The 16,966-nt window shown below is 41.8% G+C and overlaps 1 protein-coding gene across 1 annotated transcript; it reads left to right on the top strand.

Annotated features, from left to right (window-relative positions):
• The first annotated feature begins 1,094 nt into the window (after positions 1-1,094).
• On the top strand, positions 1,095-16,265 carry chmp2b (charged multivesicular body protein 2B). Its single transcript, NM_213701.1, is given in 6 exon segments — positions 1,095-1,171; positions 9,893-9,984; positions 10,904-11,098; positions 12,109-12,211; positions 12,825-12,931; positions 14,631-16,265. Coding segments are annotated over 6 exon segments (645 nt in total). The 5' UTR covers positions 1,095-1,137; the 3' UTR covers positions 14,745-16,265.
• The last annotated feature ends 701 nt before the right edge of the window (positions 16,266-16,966 follow it).

Genomic DNA, 16,966 nt, shown 5'->3' with positions numbered 1-16,966 from the left:
AAAGGAGGCGGGACTTGCATGGGAGGGCTGGGTGTGGGAGGATCATGGTGTTTTAGTTAAAATGGGCTATACTGGGTCTACTTGTTGGCAGGGACCACCTACCAGTGGGACAGGTGGGCTAATAGCCACTACCCCTGGAGGGGTGAATCACGCAGTGCCTCATAAATTACCTGGGGCGCCAAAAATCTGCTCCTGACCAATTTATTTTTTAAACTGGAAATTTGGCTCTTCTAGTGCAGGAAGTGCAATTACAGATAGCGAAAGCTGCCTCCGGGGGTAATAGGCGTAGCAACCCCCCTGGAAGGCCCTGCTAAGTACTATGGGGACCCATAATTACTACTGGTGGTAAACCAATGAGTAATGTATGTAACACCTTTATGTTTTAGTCTATTACGGGTTGATTCCTGAGTTCAAACCCTAACTACAGATAATATTTCAGATTGGTCACTTACAAAGTGCAATGTAGAGTGCAAAAAAAAAAGGGGGGGGGTCTCAAAGCACCCTAATCCCACTCTGTACCTGGGGCAGAGGTCTGGCCTGAGCTTCCCCATGAATACAGTGTTGCCTGCGCCTCTTATTATCCCTGAGGTGGGTACAGAACACAACTTTGCCCCAAGCACCAGGAGTGGGATTTTGCGCCAAAAATTGCGCTTGCAGATGATTTTGATGGCTATGGCACATAAAGGGTTTTGTATTTGGAAGAGCGGCGGATAAAACGCCCCTGGCCGCCTGTCCTCCACCCACATACCACTGAATGAATAGCGCCCTGTTACATAAACATACACCTGCCCTGGGCGCAAAGCGTTTATGGGTTGCACCCTCTATCGGAAGGCTGCGCACTCACAATACCCAGCCAGGCCAGAGAGGTAACTTTTACAAACTGTACTTAGTTAACCCTTACTGAGCTGACATTACCGAAGGCCATTAGTCAGTCCCCCAGCAGGGAAAGGGTTAACCCGCAGTGCCATGTGACAGGGGAAAAGCCCAAACCTCCCAAGCAACAAGGACGTCACGGATGGGAGGGGCTAGAGTGTGACGTGACCGAGAGTGGGTCACATGGTGGGGCGCAGCGGTGAGACCGGTTCCTGGTTGCCCTGCGAATGAGGAAATAGCTCCGGACAGATACACACAGGAGACATGGCGTCCCTTTTCAAGAAGAAGACCGTGGACGGTGAGTGTTCTGGGGCCGGGGCGCTTTGTGTGAGGGGGGAACCAACTCTTTATACACATTTACTTCTGATAGCGCTTTGCCTGACGGGCGCTGCTGTACCGCCGGGAGCTCGCAGTCTGCTATCGGGCTGACCGGATTAGGCGGTCACTTTGCCCTCCTTGTTTATATAGACTGAGCGGCCCCAGCCAGACAGGCGCAGTGTGTGCCCAGGCCAACTGGAACCCCCTCCCCACTGGTACTCACCTGTCTGCGCTACACCTGCCTCATCCGGATGTTATGTCCCTTAGTCTGGTCTCCCCTGGTCCCCATGGTCTCACCCAGTGTATGTCCCCCCTCGTCTCACCCAGGCACCCTCTCACCCTGTCATTCCCAGTCTCACCCAGGCACCCTCTCACCCTGTCATTCCCACTCTCACCCAGGCACCCTCTCACCCTGTCATTCCCACTCTCACCCAGGCACCCTCTCACCCTGTCATTCCCACTCTCACCCAGGCACCCTCTCACCCTGTCATTCCCACTCTCACCCAGGCACCCTCTCACCCTGTCATTCCCACTCTCACCCAGGCACCCTCTCACCCTGTCATTTCCCACTCTCACCCAGGCACCCTCTCACCCTGTCATTCCCACTCTCACCCAGGCACCCTCTCACCCTGTCATTCCCAGTCTCACCCAGGCACCCTCTCACCCTGTCATTCCCAGTCTCACCCAGGCACCCTCTCACCCTGTCATTCCCAGGTCTCACCCAGGCACCCCTCTCACCCTGGTCATTCCCAGTCTCACCCAGGCACCCTCTCACCCTGTCATTCCCAGTCTCACCCAGGCACCCTCTCACCCTGTCATTCCCAGTCTCACCCAGGCACCCTCTCACCCTGTCATTCCCAGTCTCACCCAGGCACCCTCTCACCCTGTCATTCCCAGTCTCACCCAGGCACCCTCTCACCCTGTCATTCCCAGTCTCACCCAGGCACCCTCTCACCCTGTCATTCCCAGTCTCACCAGGCACCCTCTCACCCTGTCATTCCCAGTCTCACCCAGGCACCCTCTCACCCTGTCATTCCCAGTCTCACCCAGGCACCCTCTCACCCAGTCATTCCCAGTCTCACCCAGGTACCCTCTCACCCTGTCATTCCCAGTCTCACCCAGGTACCTTTCTGTATATGCCCCCCAGTAATTCCCTGTGTGCACTGTGAGTATAATATCCCCTGCCCAGCCAGCCAGTATGTGCCCCTTTCCCCCAAGTTTACCCATTTTCATTCAGACATAATGTGCCCCCCCCCCAGTACGACAATGCCATGCCTTCCATGGTACTGAACTATGTCTGGTCATTAAGTCAAACACAATGTGATTTCCTCTACCTAGACAGACAGACAGTATGTGCCCACCCCAGCCTGCAGACAGTATGTGCCCACCCCAGCCTGCAGACAGTATGTGCCCACCCCAGCCTGCAGACAGTATGTGCCCACCCCAGCCTGCAAAGCCCAGGGAGGCATATTTGTACCTGGGAAATAACACATGGCAACCAGTTAAATTTTTGCTTTGATTGTTTTGATTGCAGCTGGCAGAAGAAAGCTAATAACTGATTGGTTCGCCAGGGTTACTGGCCAGGTTCAAATTTGCACTACCAGGTGTGCCCCATCTCTCACCTGATAACATGCAGCCTGTGCCCCATATTGCACCTACTTAGACTCAGCATGTGCCCGCATGTGCCCCGTCTCACCCAACCGGGGGGCATTATGTGCCCAATCACACCAAAGGTACTTGCTGCTGCTCCATAATTTTATTATAAGTTTTTCTTTCCTAGGCTTCCATTGAATGTATTTTCCTGCCAATGTACCAGCAGTAAGTTTGTACTTGACCCCATGCTGCCAGTTTATCTCAGTGCCTTCAGGATTTCTGTCTGCCCCACACATTATCCCTACCAACCACTCAAGTTTTTTAGTGCCTTGACTGTCTGAGCCTTTCATTTATGTGGGCTTCACTTGAGTTTAAATTTCCAGTATCTGCACTTTCATTAGAGCAGCTATTTATTTTCTATTATCCATGTGTCCTGTGAGGGCTGCACTACTGACAGCGGAACACCGGCTACTGTTGCACGGCCCGAGCTCAGACTGAGTGCAGCCTCCTATGCAGCGGGAGGGTGTAATACCTGTTGCAAATTGCTTTTCACTGTGAGATTGTCCTTAATTGTGGAATAAATTAATATGAATGATTTGAATCTTGATTTGTAGCTGTTTAATTCCAGTCATACCTCTTGATCCCTTTACCACACACTGATCCTTAAGGGATTCACGCAGACAATTAAACATCTGTATAGCGCATCAGTTGGAGTACGTGGCAGTGCTATTTATCACTGTGATTACTGTAGGCTGCTCTGCTCAGTTATACATAATTGACCATCATTACTATGTGAGAGGTCTTTAGTCACTGGTGGGATCACGCTGTACTAATTAACTATTTAAACTTCGTACGTAGTGTGCTATAAATAAACGGAATCACAAAAATATGAAAAGGGGCTTTGTGTACATTAACTGGTGTTGCTTTGTAGACACGTGTATTTGCTTTGGAAGCCGCTCTGATACAGCCTGTATAAATAAGCTCCCGGAGGGTCCCTTGCACAGTCCTGCAGGGTTAACATAACGACAGACAGTTAGAATATGCAGCCATAGAATCTTTTACCCGGAAGTCAAGTCCATACATTGTAGGCTCAGGTTACGTCATCTGTTTCTATAGGATCCCAGTACTGATACCTTTCATTTGTTGTAAAGTACAAAGTACACATGGGCCTGTGACTTCACTGTCACCAGACTGACACTGGGTCACATGAAAACAATCTGAACGACTGACTCATTTAGTTTCTGTTACAGTAACACAGAGCGAGCATCGGTGAAACTGAGGTGATACTCACTCACTGGACTTACCTATATCCAAAGTGTAGTGAAAGCAACCCTGTAACTAGAAATCACAGGGAAATGCAGATTCACAATATGCTGTCTTGTATCTCTTTGGATTTCACCCAAAACTCCACACAGTTGAACCCGTGTTATTGTTTAACTAAAGAGCCTGTGTCATAATGTTGGTGTGAGCAAGGGGTTAAAGAAAGCCCATCATGATATACTGTGTATTGTGTGTTACCTAGCCACAATATCAGCCGTGCTATTGTAGCTCACACAGCCTGCCATCACACAGAATATTTGATACATTGTGCTCTGACAGAAACAAAAGGGTCTAGCTCTATAACAATGGTCAGTACAGGTAGGGGACCTGTTATCCAGAATGCTCAGGATCTGGGGTTTTCCGGATAAGGGATCTTTCTGTAATTTGAATCCCCATACCTTAAGTCTGCGAAAAATCATTTAAACATTGAATAAACCTAATAGGAATGTTTTGCCTCCAATAAGGATTACTTATATCTTAGTTGGGATCAAGTACAAGCTACTGTTTTATTATTACAGAGAAAAGGGAATCATTTAAGCATTAAATAAACCCAATAGGGCTGTTCTGCCCCCAATAAGGGGTAATTATATCTTAGTTGGGATCAAGTACAGGTACTGTTTTATTATTACAGAGAAAAGGGAATCATTTAACCATGAAAAGGGAAAAGAAATCATTTTTAAAGCTTAGAATTATTTGCTTATAATGGAGTCTATGGGAGATGGCCTTTCCGTAATTCAGAACTTTCTGGATAACGGGTTTCCGGATAAGGGATCCCATACCTGTACCTTGTGATGCACATCCAAAAAGAGTATACAGCCCACACCTGATATAATGCAATGGAGCATGGGGTTTATTATTCAGATTTGGGATGGGCTCACTTGCCCATTTTTGTGGATTATATATTAAGACGATAATTTGGGCAACCTGTCGTACAACTTCCCACTGCTCTAGCTATACAGGTAAAGGACCCATTATCCAGAATGCCGGGACCAAGGGTATTCCGGATAAGGGGTCTTTCTGTAATTTGTATCTCCATACCTTAAGTCTACTAAAAAAATCAATAAAACATTAATTAAACCCAATAGGATTGTTTTGCATCCAATAAGGATTAATTTTATCTTAGTTGGGATCAAGTACAGGTACTGTTTTATTATTACAGAGAAAAGGGAACCATTTAACCATTAAATAAACCCAATAGGGCTGTTCTGCCCCCAATAAGGGGTAATTATATCTTAGTTGGGATCAAGTACAGGTACTGTTTTATTATTACAGAGAAAAGGGAATCATTTAACCATTAAATAAACCCAATAGGACTGTTCTGCCCCCAATAAGGGGTAATTATATCTTAGTTGGGATCAAGTACAGGTACTGTTTTATTATTACAGAGAAAAGGGAATCATTTAACCATTAAATAAACCCAATAGGGCTGTTCTGCCCCCAATAAGGGGTAATTATATCTTAGTTGGGATCAAGTACAGCTACTGTTTTATTATTACAGAGAAAAGGGAATCATTTAACCATTAAATAAACCCAATAGGGCTGTTCTGCCCCAATAAGGGGTAATTATATCTTAGTTGGGATCAAGCACAGGTACTGTTTTATTATTACAGAGAAAAAGGAAATCCGTTTTAAAAATCTAAATTATTTGCTTGTAATGGAGTCTATGGGAGATGGGCTTTCTGTAACTCAGAGCTTTCTGGATAATGGGTTTCCAGATAAGGGATCCCATACCTTTACAACTTTATTATAATTAAAGTGCAGGAGTATTTATTATCTTGTATTAAAACAATGTGAGTAGGTAACTGCCTAACTAAATTGTTTCTGATTTATATGAATTACATACCAGTATATTCCAAATTACCCACTTCACGGGATCAGACTGGCACTGGCTAACATGTACGCCAACCTTTTGAGCCTTAAATTAAGATATTTAAAATGCATTGAATTCCTATGTCAGTTAGTTCTTTGTACCATAAACTTAAAACTGTTCATACTTTGACACAGCATTTTGTTTTTGTCAACTGGCCTCTCGTAACTGACTAGTGTAGTAGTGACAGTGCTCATTTGGACTGATCTCGGAATGATGTTGTGGCATTTCTCTTTTGCAGGACATGATTACAATTTGCTAATAGCAGGCTTTCTTCTAGAAACTGCCCTGTTGGTTTTAAATATTTGAACTTGTTTAATGACTTCCTAAGTAATGTGTGTCTCTGTAGAAGCAGGTTATATTTTTGCTAAAGTTTCCCATTAGAGTCTTATAATATAGCTGCCGTTCTGTTTATTTACAACATTAATCCAAAGCATCGGTAGGCAAGTTCTGATACTCAGGCATTTGCCAGTCACCAACCCGACTTCAACAACATCGGGAGGGTCAAAAACTGCTCAGTCATGCTTCATAGTGGTAAAAAGAATGTATTTACAGTGTAAAAATATGTAAATAAGAAATAACCATGATTTTAGCTAAAAGTCCTGGTCATTGTGATTATGTGTAAGTGTAGCCGGGATGGTGCATAAGCATGTACAGTCCCTGAGACATTGAGATTAGCGTTTGTCTGTTCTCATTGTTGCAGCAGATACCGGTTCAGTTGTGGACAGAATATTGATTCCAAGTGGACGAAATATAGATCCTATTTGAATGTTTAACTGGAATATTACTGGCCCATGCTGAGAGAGCTATGGGTTAGCTGATCAGTTCAAACTGCATATTTTAAATGATGAAATAAATCCAGGAGCAAATGTTCATCCTTATTACTCTTATTATTTAGCTACAGTAACAGAGCAGCCTCTTGTTTAGCTGTTACTGAACTACAGCAAACTTCCCCTCATCTCATTAAGCAACGAGAGTTGCACCTCTGTAAGAGCTGAATTATTATATTGTACATATATCGGAAAATATTACAACGTGTTAGTGTATTATATGTATTTGATATCATTGCTAATTATGTCTTAACTTGATTATCTAACCTTTACCAGAAAAACTTACATTTTACTTCTGAACATAAGATGTTATCGTCTAGCTGAAGCAGAGTGTATGTAGTTGTATGAATCTTGATGAGCTTATCTATATTCTGAAGAGTAAACAGGATAAAAAACCTTTTTTGAACCCATCTAAATCAGTCACAATTTGATAATGGGACTTACCTCTCATACATGTGTCACTTTCCATTGCTCGGAAGGAAGCATATTAATCCCCTGGCTGTATTGGCTCCGACACAAAACCATCGTCCCATCTTTCCATTGTGGCGACAGGTCTCCATTCCCCGCAAGTGTCTAAAGGCTGATTTGGGGGGGATCAGAATGCTGCCACCCAAAGCTTCCTACTGCACTGTGTAACTGAGACGCTCTAATTTTAATGAGGCGAGCACTCCCCCTAGGAGGAGCACTTACTATACACATCCGAGTTCTGAGTCAAGCACCTATCCACCTGTTGTCAGTCCATGGGAGGGGGTAGAATCTTTAGAAATCCCAGTACTGTTCCTTGTATCCCAATAAAAACAGTGGGTGATGTGATTCATTTGAGCTTTTTTAACACGCTTAGACTGTATCTATCCCTTGTACTTGGTCTTATTTCTCAATGTCTCATTTTAAGACCAATATAGTTTTTATGAGCAGAATTTTCCATGCCAAGTTGCTTCTGCAAAAGTAACATTGCTTGTCTGCCTCAACTGTGCAATAACTTTTGAATAAAGTATGCCTGAGACATATGGGGCCCATTCATTAAACCACGATTTTTTGGTGGTTAAAATCACAATTGGAAAAAATTTGGAGTAACCACGATAATTTCTGATGTTCGAAAATGTCACGAAAATTATTTTATTGGTCATACGAAAATACTGTGGTTGCGTTCCGAAACTCACAAATTTTTCAGATCCGAGCGTTCGTAAGCAACGCGAAAACCTTTCTGGCTTTGAAACCTTAAATGTATGATTTTGGAAGCCTCCCATAGGACTCAATGGCACTCTGCAGCTCCAACCTGGCCCAAGGAAAGTCTCCCATAGGGCTCAATGGCACTCTGCAGCTCCAACCCGGCCCAAGGAAAGTCTCCCATAGGGCTCAATGGCACTCTGCAGCTCCAACCTGGCCATAAGATAGTCATGATACCAAAGCTTGAATGAATTTTTCAAAATGGTCGTAGTCTTTGCGTAAAATATGACTTTCTCGTGGAATTTAACGAAAAAGTCATGGAATTTTAATCAAATTATTGTGGACATTACGAAAAGTTCTATAAAATAAAAAAAAAATTGTGGTTTAATGAATGGGCCCCATATGTGTCCGTGCTTATCATGAAAACTCAACTATCAGTAGAATGTCCCTTTTTATCCGAGGACTTCTGCTACAGAACCAGCAGTGCAGAATGGTACATGTCTATAACCATTGAAAATGTAAAAGTGTATTTTAAAGTGACTATATTTACTTTACTTATGCAAAATACTGTTTTGGGGTTTATCCTAACTTTTACTTTATTAGATAAGAACTGCATTTGTTGCACAAGTTACTGCTAAATCTGTCCCCTGTAATGAAGTATAGGTGGATTGATGGGGTGTCACAGTGCAGGTGGTTAATGAAACTGAGCAGCTGAGTTCTAGAATGCCTGTGAGGTCTGTGCATATATGGGTATGTGGGAAGCTTTAGTTCTGTAGCAAGCCCTTCTCAGTCTGTGCTAGTATATGGAATTTCTCTTAAAAAAAAAAAAGTAGAGCTTTGCCTAAGCCGGGCGCCGAGATTAACTGTCTCTTTCTATGAGCAAGTCACTGAATTCATTCTTTTTAAAAAATGTTCTTTGTTTTCACCTCCCTAGTGTTTGCTGCCCTTACAAGTGCAGCCCATATTCCCAGTGTATGAATGATTCAGCGCTCACTGCTCCGGAGTCACTCACCCCTCTGGCTTTCTGTTAGGGTCTCATTTCCCAACCTCTTCTTTATGTCATACATTATGTCTTATTGCTGTAATATTCCGTAATGTCTGTTTAAATGTTTCAACTCATTCAACATTCCATTTCCCTTAGTAATTGCTTTATAAATAAGACAATAATGTCAGGTTATCCCTTTAATGAGTTTTTCTTTTCCTTTTGTAGCCAAATTCCATACAGGGGCAGTAATGAGTACTGACATGTCACACAGTTACCGTTCCCCTTAACCTAACACTTTAAAGTGTGTACATATGGTATAAATCATATTGTGGGGCAATCACAAACCAGGGGTTACTCTGTAATAAGCCTGTTATTGTGTCTCACAAATCCTTTCTCATTCCTGTCCTACCCAAACACTATTTTCACTGCAGGGAGAACTCATCAATACATATACGCTTGTAAGAAATGAGTTATTCCCAGACCTTTTCCCTTACATTCCAATGTCTGTTAGATGAACAGCATTAAAAAAAAAGCAGGGAATTACATATTTTCTGATTTGCAGTTTAATTTTTTGCATGTTTTAAATGTTACTTATTAAATATTTACATGTTGGAGGCACGAGTGAGCTTCATAAAGATGATTAGGGGAGGTAATACTGCGTTCATTTGTGATTACTGGGCTGACCTTCCACGCGGCAGCACTATTAAACCTTTTTATTATCTCAAATGTAAATGTTAATGCCCTCCGTTCTTACATTGGGGAGCAGTAATTGCTTTCATTTGTTCTTGAGCTTATATTGGAACTATTTACATGAAGCCCAATGTGCTGAGAATGTAACATAAGAAACATTCAATTCTTCTTGGGTTGGAATCACAGAGTTTAGCCAGACAGCTATAATGGGAAGGATTATTTTCTGAGCCTTTTCTTTCCTTCCGGCAGATATAATCAGGGAGCAGAATAAGGAGTTAAGAGGTACTCAGAGGGCTATAACCAGAGACCGGGCGGCCTTGGAGAAACAGGAAAAACAGCTGGTAAGTGGAGTAGAAAAGCTATCTCCTCTAATATGTGGTTATATGTTGCGTTACGGAACTGAGACTCCTGCTAAATCATGGGTAGCTTATAAACCACACAAGCACAGACATTCTGCACAGCCAAGGACGCCGTTATGCTGCCTATCCGTAGAGTCTATCTAATGGAAGGTATGGTTTATTTGCAATTTATTTCACTGTAGGACATCACAGTTTATGAAGTGCAAAGAACCTATTACAGGAGCACACCCATTACATCTGTCTAATGCCTTGCAAAAATTGGGAACCATTTGTGTTTTCCTTGCATGACCCACTTCTGGCAAAGTTTATAAGAAAATTTGCAGCCAAGCACAGAATCATTTTTAAACAACTACAGTTTTATTAGGTTTGTTCTTCTGTATATTAAATGTCAATATTGAAAGAACAAAGTAAGTCAGATTTACAAAGGAAGAGGTGCCAAACGCTAATCGGGGATCACCGGCCCGGGTGGATAGCTTCCATCTCCGCATCTTGCTGCCATGTTTCTTTATTATACCTTGCACTAACATATATACTGCACAGTAATTTCCCATGATCCCTTGTACCAATCCAGGGCCAGAATATGTGCTGTTTATTAACATTTCTGGCCTTAATATACTGTTCACGTGCCAGTACAAGGAAACCTTGGAAAAATGAAGAAATGAGTGGCAAAGCTTTGAAATGGAAAGTATTCTGATTCCCTGGGTTCCTAACAAATTGGTTCCCCCACCTTATCTGACTTATTGTCTTAAAGAATAAAAGAAAAGTTTAGTTGTCTTCGTATGCCTAGGAGACTACAGCTCCCATCATGCACCAGAACATAGTTTAGGTTTTAAGAGCCACAAGTACGAATAACTGAATAAAAGTGAATGCTGTACAATATTGATATTTTTTTGTTTCACAGGAAATGGAAATAAAGAAGATGGCAAAGGCGGGTAACAAAGATGCCTGCAGAGTACTCGCCAAGCAGCTTGTACAGCTGCGTAAGCAAAAAACCCGCACATATGCCGTCAGTTCCAAAGTCACATCGATGTCAACCCAGACCAAAGTTATGAGCTCCCAGATGAAGATGGCTGGCGCAATGTCAACAACAGCAAAGGTAACCATTAACAACTTCAGAATTCTCTCCATTCCATGTAGCCAGGCCCTCTTGATGGGCCGTGCAGGCAGCATAAGGACTAGCAACCCAGGGGAGCGGTCAGGTGACACCCAGCCCATCAGACGGCTGCATAGCTGTAGGTATAGGGAAACACTGCACTAATCCACCTATTCACTGTATTGAATGGCTGTGCCAAGGGTAAGACCCCCTCCTAAGCACAGTCACAGAGAGTCACTGAACATTGCGTTATGTCGGCCCCTTACAAAACACATGCCAAATTGTGTCTTGCACTTAGACCTATTATTACCTTTGACCTATTATTACCTCTCACAGGGACCTGTCGCTCTAAGAAATAATTCCGAATCCTTTTCTTTTAAACTTAAATGAAACTTTACTTATACTGTATAAATTATTTTAATTTTGTTTTCTTTAGTCTTGAAATTTACAATCACAGCAAGCAGGCAGGCACCATTTTGTGGACACTGTTATTAAGGAAAGTTTTGTGTAACCCCAAAATCTTGTGTATGAGCCATCTCGGTAACATGTAAAGACGTGCTGAATGGACAGTGAAAGTAATTGTAACTAAAAATCTGATCTGTCAGTCATATATTGCCTGCCCTGCCTTTATGCCTGCGACAGATCAGATTTTAAAATACATTTATTACAGATGATTGGATGATTTTATATAAAAAAAGAATTTGGGTTCCATGTTTAATTTTCAAAGGACTTTTATTATAGTCCTTTGCAGTGAAAGGTCCCGTTTAAGCCCCCATACAAGGAGCATTTTTACCATTTAGAGATCTTTGCTTTTGTGTGCCGTTTTTAATGTAGAGCTATGGAAAATTCAATTTTCAACTCAGCTTGATAAATTGCAGTTTGAAACTTTTCTGTTCTGTGCCCTAAGATTTTAATAAAGGCACTTTTAATTCATATATAAGTGTGTTGTCTGGATTTCTACGTGAGCTATAGAAGATGCCAGCCTTATAATTGGTTCTTCATTTATTTTTTAGACAATGCAAGCAGTAAACAAAAAAATGGACCCCCAGAAAACCCTCCAAACCATGCAAAACTTCCAGAAAGAAAACATGAAAATGGAAATGACAGAAGAAATGAGTGAGTACACATATCGTACGGTATATCTGTTCTCATTGCCACCCCATGTTTTTATTAAGTGACTGCAACTGGGCCAATTCTGTACGTCATCATATGGTCAGCATTCCAGAGGGGAGTTTTGTGTGCCGAGTCATCAACCTGAATCATCCTCTCTAAAGGGCTCCCCCTACTGCTTAGCCAGCGTTCATGCAGGAATGTATATTGGCAATCATTCAGCTTTTTTAGTACAGCTGCAAAGCTCAAATAGATCTTCCAGCATAGTATAATGTTTTAAACACTGGAGATTTGTGGAGATTTATATGAAAGGCGTAGACTGTTTTGGTGAGCATGGTACACCCTATATTTTACTTGAAGTCCTGCCTTCTAGAGAATCTGTGCACTACCCACCTTGTATTCCAGAAAAAGACAACCCCCTTGAAGTATCTGTAAAAAAATAAAGTGCAAGGAATAGTGTAGTCTTAAATTACTTTAAATCTCTTCTGTGTCCAGCTTATGGCCAACTAGCAAAGAGTGAGTCTGTTTCTGTACTCTGTATTTTTGAAGTTGCAGAGCTCATTGCTGACAGTTTTGCAAGCCGTGCATGCTTATAACTTATCTTTTATTTATTGTAAAGTAAACGATACCCTGGATGATATTTTCGATGCATCAGATGATGAAGAGGAAAGCCAAGACATTGTGAACCAGGTGCTGGATGAAATCGGAATTGAAATCTCAGGAAAGGTAAGAGTTCATTTTGCACTTTTGTTGAATACACTGTAGGTCGTAAAGAAGAACACTGCCCTATGTAGTGCATGTGTAAGTTCAACATACTACAGATATTTCTGTGCTGTTGAATGACCTCCTTTAATGGACTCATAAATCAGCAGGGACAAATAATGTGCTGCTAGTCTTGCGAGCATGTCAGTTGGTGTGGGTATGTTGCCAAGAGGGAATATTGCTGGATGGCACAAAATGACTTTGATCGAAGGGATATTGATTCAAGCAGAGAGCACTAACCACAGAGGCTGAAAAGAATTGTTGCATGCACAAAATGAGATGACCAGGGAAGTGAGTGACAAGCACAGATTGTTCATTCAGTTCTGCTTCTGACCAAACTACATGATCACTCCTGTAGGACTGCCCTCCCCAAATGATTGATTTGGCCCATCAACTTCTAGTGCAACTTTACCAAAGCTTATAAGCTAAACAAAAAAATATCAAGAACCAGAACTGCAGATAACATGGTTCAGATCAGTACAGTATCATCATCCATGGGGTGTTCTAGTATCCAGAAACCTGGCCCTTGTGGTCACTTAGCTGTCATTTGAAACATTAGAAGCAATAATAATAAAGAAATGGTTCCCTTTTCAAAAACTATTGGAATGGTTTGGTGAGCTTTGAACCTTGTGGCTTCAGGCAAGCAACCTGGATTCCTGTGGAATTAGCATCTTTCTCTTTGCTTTTAAAGGAGAACTAAAGCCTAAATATAAATGTCTATAATTCATTTATTTCATGTACTAAGCTTACCAGCAGAGAGCTCCAGCAGCCCTATAACAGTAATGATCCAGGTGTTGTCCACAGGAGCTTGCCATCGATTGAGTTTCAGTAACGGTGCACGTGCCTAGTGAGTTTTGGGCAACTGTGGGGTTAAACTAGGCTTAGGGGTCACAAATAAATTAGACTTATCTTGCATAGAACCTGACATAACAAGGCTGATTTTTGGAATTCTGGCACAGAATGCTCTGGTTTATAAGTTATGTAATGTCAATCTGAATAATTAGCGTATTATTATTATTATTATTATTATATGGCTTATTTTTATAAATACAAAACTTACATGCACAGGAGCCTTCCCTTATGAATAGAAGTCCTGTTGAATGCAGAATTAACTTGGAAAGTTTATGTCCAAGCATAAGTTTTAAGTTAACTATTTGCATGGCCAATTCTAAGCAACTTTACAATTGGTCTTCATTATTTATTTTGCACAGTTTTTGAGTTATTGCCTTCTTCTTATAACTCTTTGCAGCTTTCAGATGGGGGTCGCTCTCCCCGGCAGCCAAAAACTATTGCTCTGTGAGGCTACAGTTTTATTGTTATTGTTACTTTTTATTACTTATTTTTCCATTCAGTCCCTCGTATTCCGGTCTCTCATTCCAACTCTACCTTAGCAATCCATGGTGGCTAAGGTAATTTCAGCCCTAGCAACCAGATAACAGCCAAAATGCCAAACTGGAGAGTTGCTGAACAAATAGTAAAATAATCAAAACACCATAAATAAAAAATGAAGACCAATACCTAAAAAATTATTCATTTTTTAGCATTATTACTGCTTCCTTTGACCACTTATTCCAAATTAGGTATGTTAGGTAAGTTTGTGCATCATTCCATACGCCTGTAGTGCAACTCATGTATGTTCATTGGGTGTCCTTGATTCTTACAGATGGCAAAAGCACCATCCGCAGCCAAAGGTCTACCATCTACGTCTGCCTCCAAATCCTCAGGCATCTCGGATGAAGAGATTGAGAGACAGCTGAAGGCACTGGGCGTGGATTAACTCTTCCTATTATCAGGCCTTTCCCTTTGCTTCCGATTGCTCCAAGGGAACCCGGGCAGCGCTACCTACAGAACTGGACAGTATCTGCTTTCTAGAAGAGCAATATATTTTTTAAAGAGAAGGATTGATGGAAGCACTGCAGTTTCTGTTCACTAATGGACTTTTCCAGGGACATGTATAATAATAACTGTAAATAGAGCAGTCATTAACTGTATAAATACATAAAAAACAAAATCCCTGTATTTTGTTTTTAAACGGTCAGTCTCCATTTGACATTTTTTGTCATAAATTTATTAGGCATGTACTTTTCAATTTCAACCAATAAACGATGCAGCCTGTAATACACCCAGTTAATCAAAAGCAGAGTGTGTGTGCACAGAACATTCTCTCTGTATAGAGTGTGCGGGCACTGCTGTGGCACAGGTGCCATACTGACATTGGGATATCTGCTACATTCTGCCAGTGTGAGGAAATGGGAATGTTTAGTGCACACAGTATGGGCAAGCATCCCTACATGGGTGTTTCTCAGCTTCTCTATACGGGCAAGCATTCATGCAGGGGTGTTTCTCAGCTTCTATATACGGGCAAGCATCCCTACATGGGTGTTTCTCAGCTTCTCTATACGGGCAAGCATTCATGCAGGGGTGTTTCTCAGCTTCTCTATACATATTCAAGGTACGGTGTGTTCATAAACCTATACACCTTGACTGTGCATGAACAGAAGCCCCATTTAATAAGGGGAAACCCGGGTACTAATGCCAAAAATGGGCACACGTGTACTTACCCTTAGCTTTGCACTCATATTTTGCGGTTGTTTTGAGGTTTAATCTTATTAATAAATAGTGCTAGGTTTCCCTTTAAGCAGGGGTATATGCATGGTAGCTTGGATCATTTTACTCACGTGTTCATGCTGTGAGGAAGGTTTTGAAACTTCTGAAAATGCATAATATCGCCCAACAATGCCCAACACTATGTACAGGAACCTTTTGTCTATCATTTTGGATTACCCACTGTTGTTTGTATTGTTTCTCTGCTATAAAGCCATGTAATAATCAAGTCAACTGGGGATCCTGGGCAACAGTGGGCAATTGACAGGTAGCCTTATGCTTCATTCACCAACCTGTTGTAGTGCAGTGATGACATGTTAATATGACCCAAGCTGTGAAATGCAGACTGGAATGCACAGAAGCCTTATTGGGGTATATACAACCATGCTCTGGCCTCTCCCAGGAACCAACAGATGGTGCTTGTAGTTACCCTTACGGAGCAGCTGGCCAATCACAGCCCTGCTCCATGGTGCAATTTCAACTACTATGTATCTGACTAATTCAATCTGGTTTTACTAGTGATGTCCGGTCTTTTGTTTGTTGATGGTTTTTGTCATTTTATTTTATTTTTTATTCATTTTCTGACCATGTTGATGTTTCAAACTTGGGAGGTGGAGGGTTTTATAGCTCCATTTGCTTTGTGCTGTGAACCTCTAATTGTGTGCCTTTGTACATTAAAGCCTTACCATAACCATTCCTTAATCGTGTGTATTTATTGCATGAGTAGGGCAGCTCTGGGTATAACAATGGCAAGGAACATAGAACAACCCCTCCTTTATATGTATTGTCTAAGATATGCCTTCTAGGTCTTCTGGAATCATTTGCAAAATCTAGAATGTCCTAACATTCTATATTCACTTGTTGATATAAGTATGGACTGGCCATCCTCCCTTCCTATCCATTCCTTTCTTTTATCTGATGTTCATTCAGGTGTATAGTCCAATTCTCTTGCAGTTCTGATGATATCTCTACAGATGTCGGTAGCCTAAGGCTCATCAGATAGCCTCGGTTGCTCTATTTCCTCATAAAGTCTGCTGGCTGCTAGCTCTTGCAGATCCTCGTTCTTACCTGCTAAATAAGAAAAGAAAGGAATTATTTCATATAGTGAACAGAGTTTTCTGAGCTTGGTGCCACAGTTTCACCTTACAGATAGATATAGATTCCATCACTCGGTACAGCAGTATGGCTGGTATTTCTTATATATGTAAATTGGAGCTCAATGGGCTAAGGAGATTATTATACCAGTTTTTTTCTACATATGCTGAAAATGGCAATGATTCCCCAACGTAGGGGATAACATAATTGTGTTTATCCCATACATAAGCATAGCATATATGGGGATTCCAAGGACCCACAAGTCAACGTCTGTGAGTGCCTATGAGAAACACACTTGCT

Source organism: Xenopus tropicalis, chromosome 2 (assembly GCF_000004195.4).
Source record: "Xenopus tropicalis strain Nigerian chromosome 2, UCB_Xtro_10.0, whole genome shotgun sequence".
NCBI classification, from domain to species: Eukaryota; Metazoa; Chordata; class Amphibia; order Anura; family Pipidae; genus Xenopus; species Xenopus tropicalis.
Note: the sequence above shows the minus strand (reverse complement) of the source record. Positions and strands in the feature narration are given on the sequence as shown.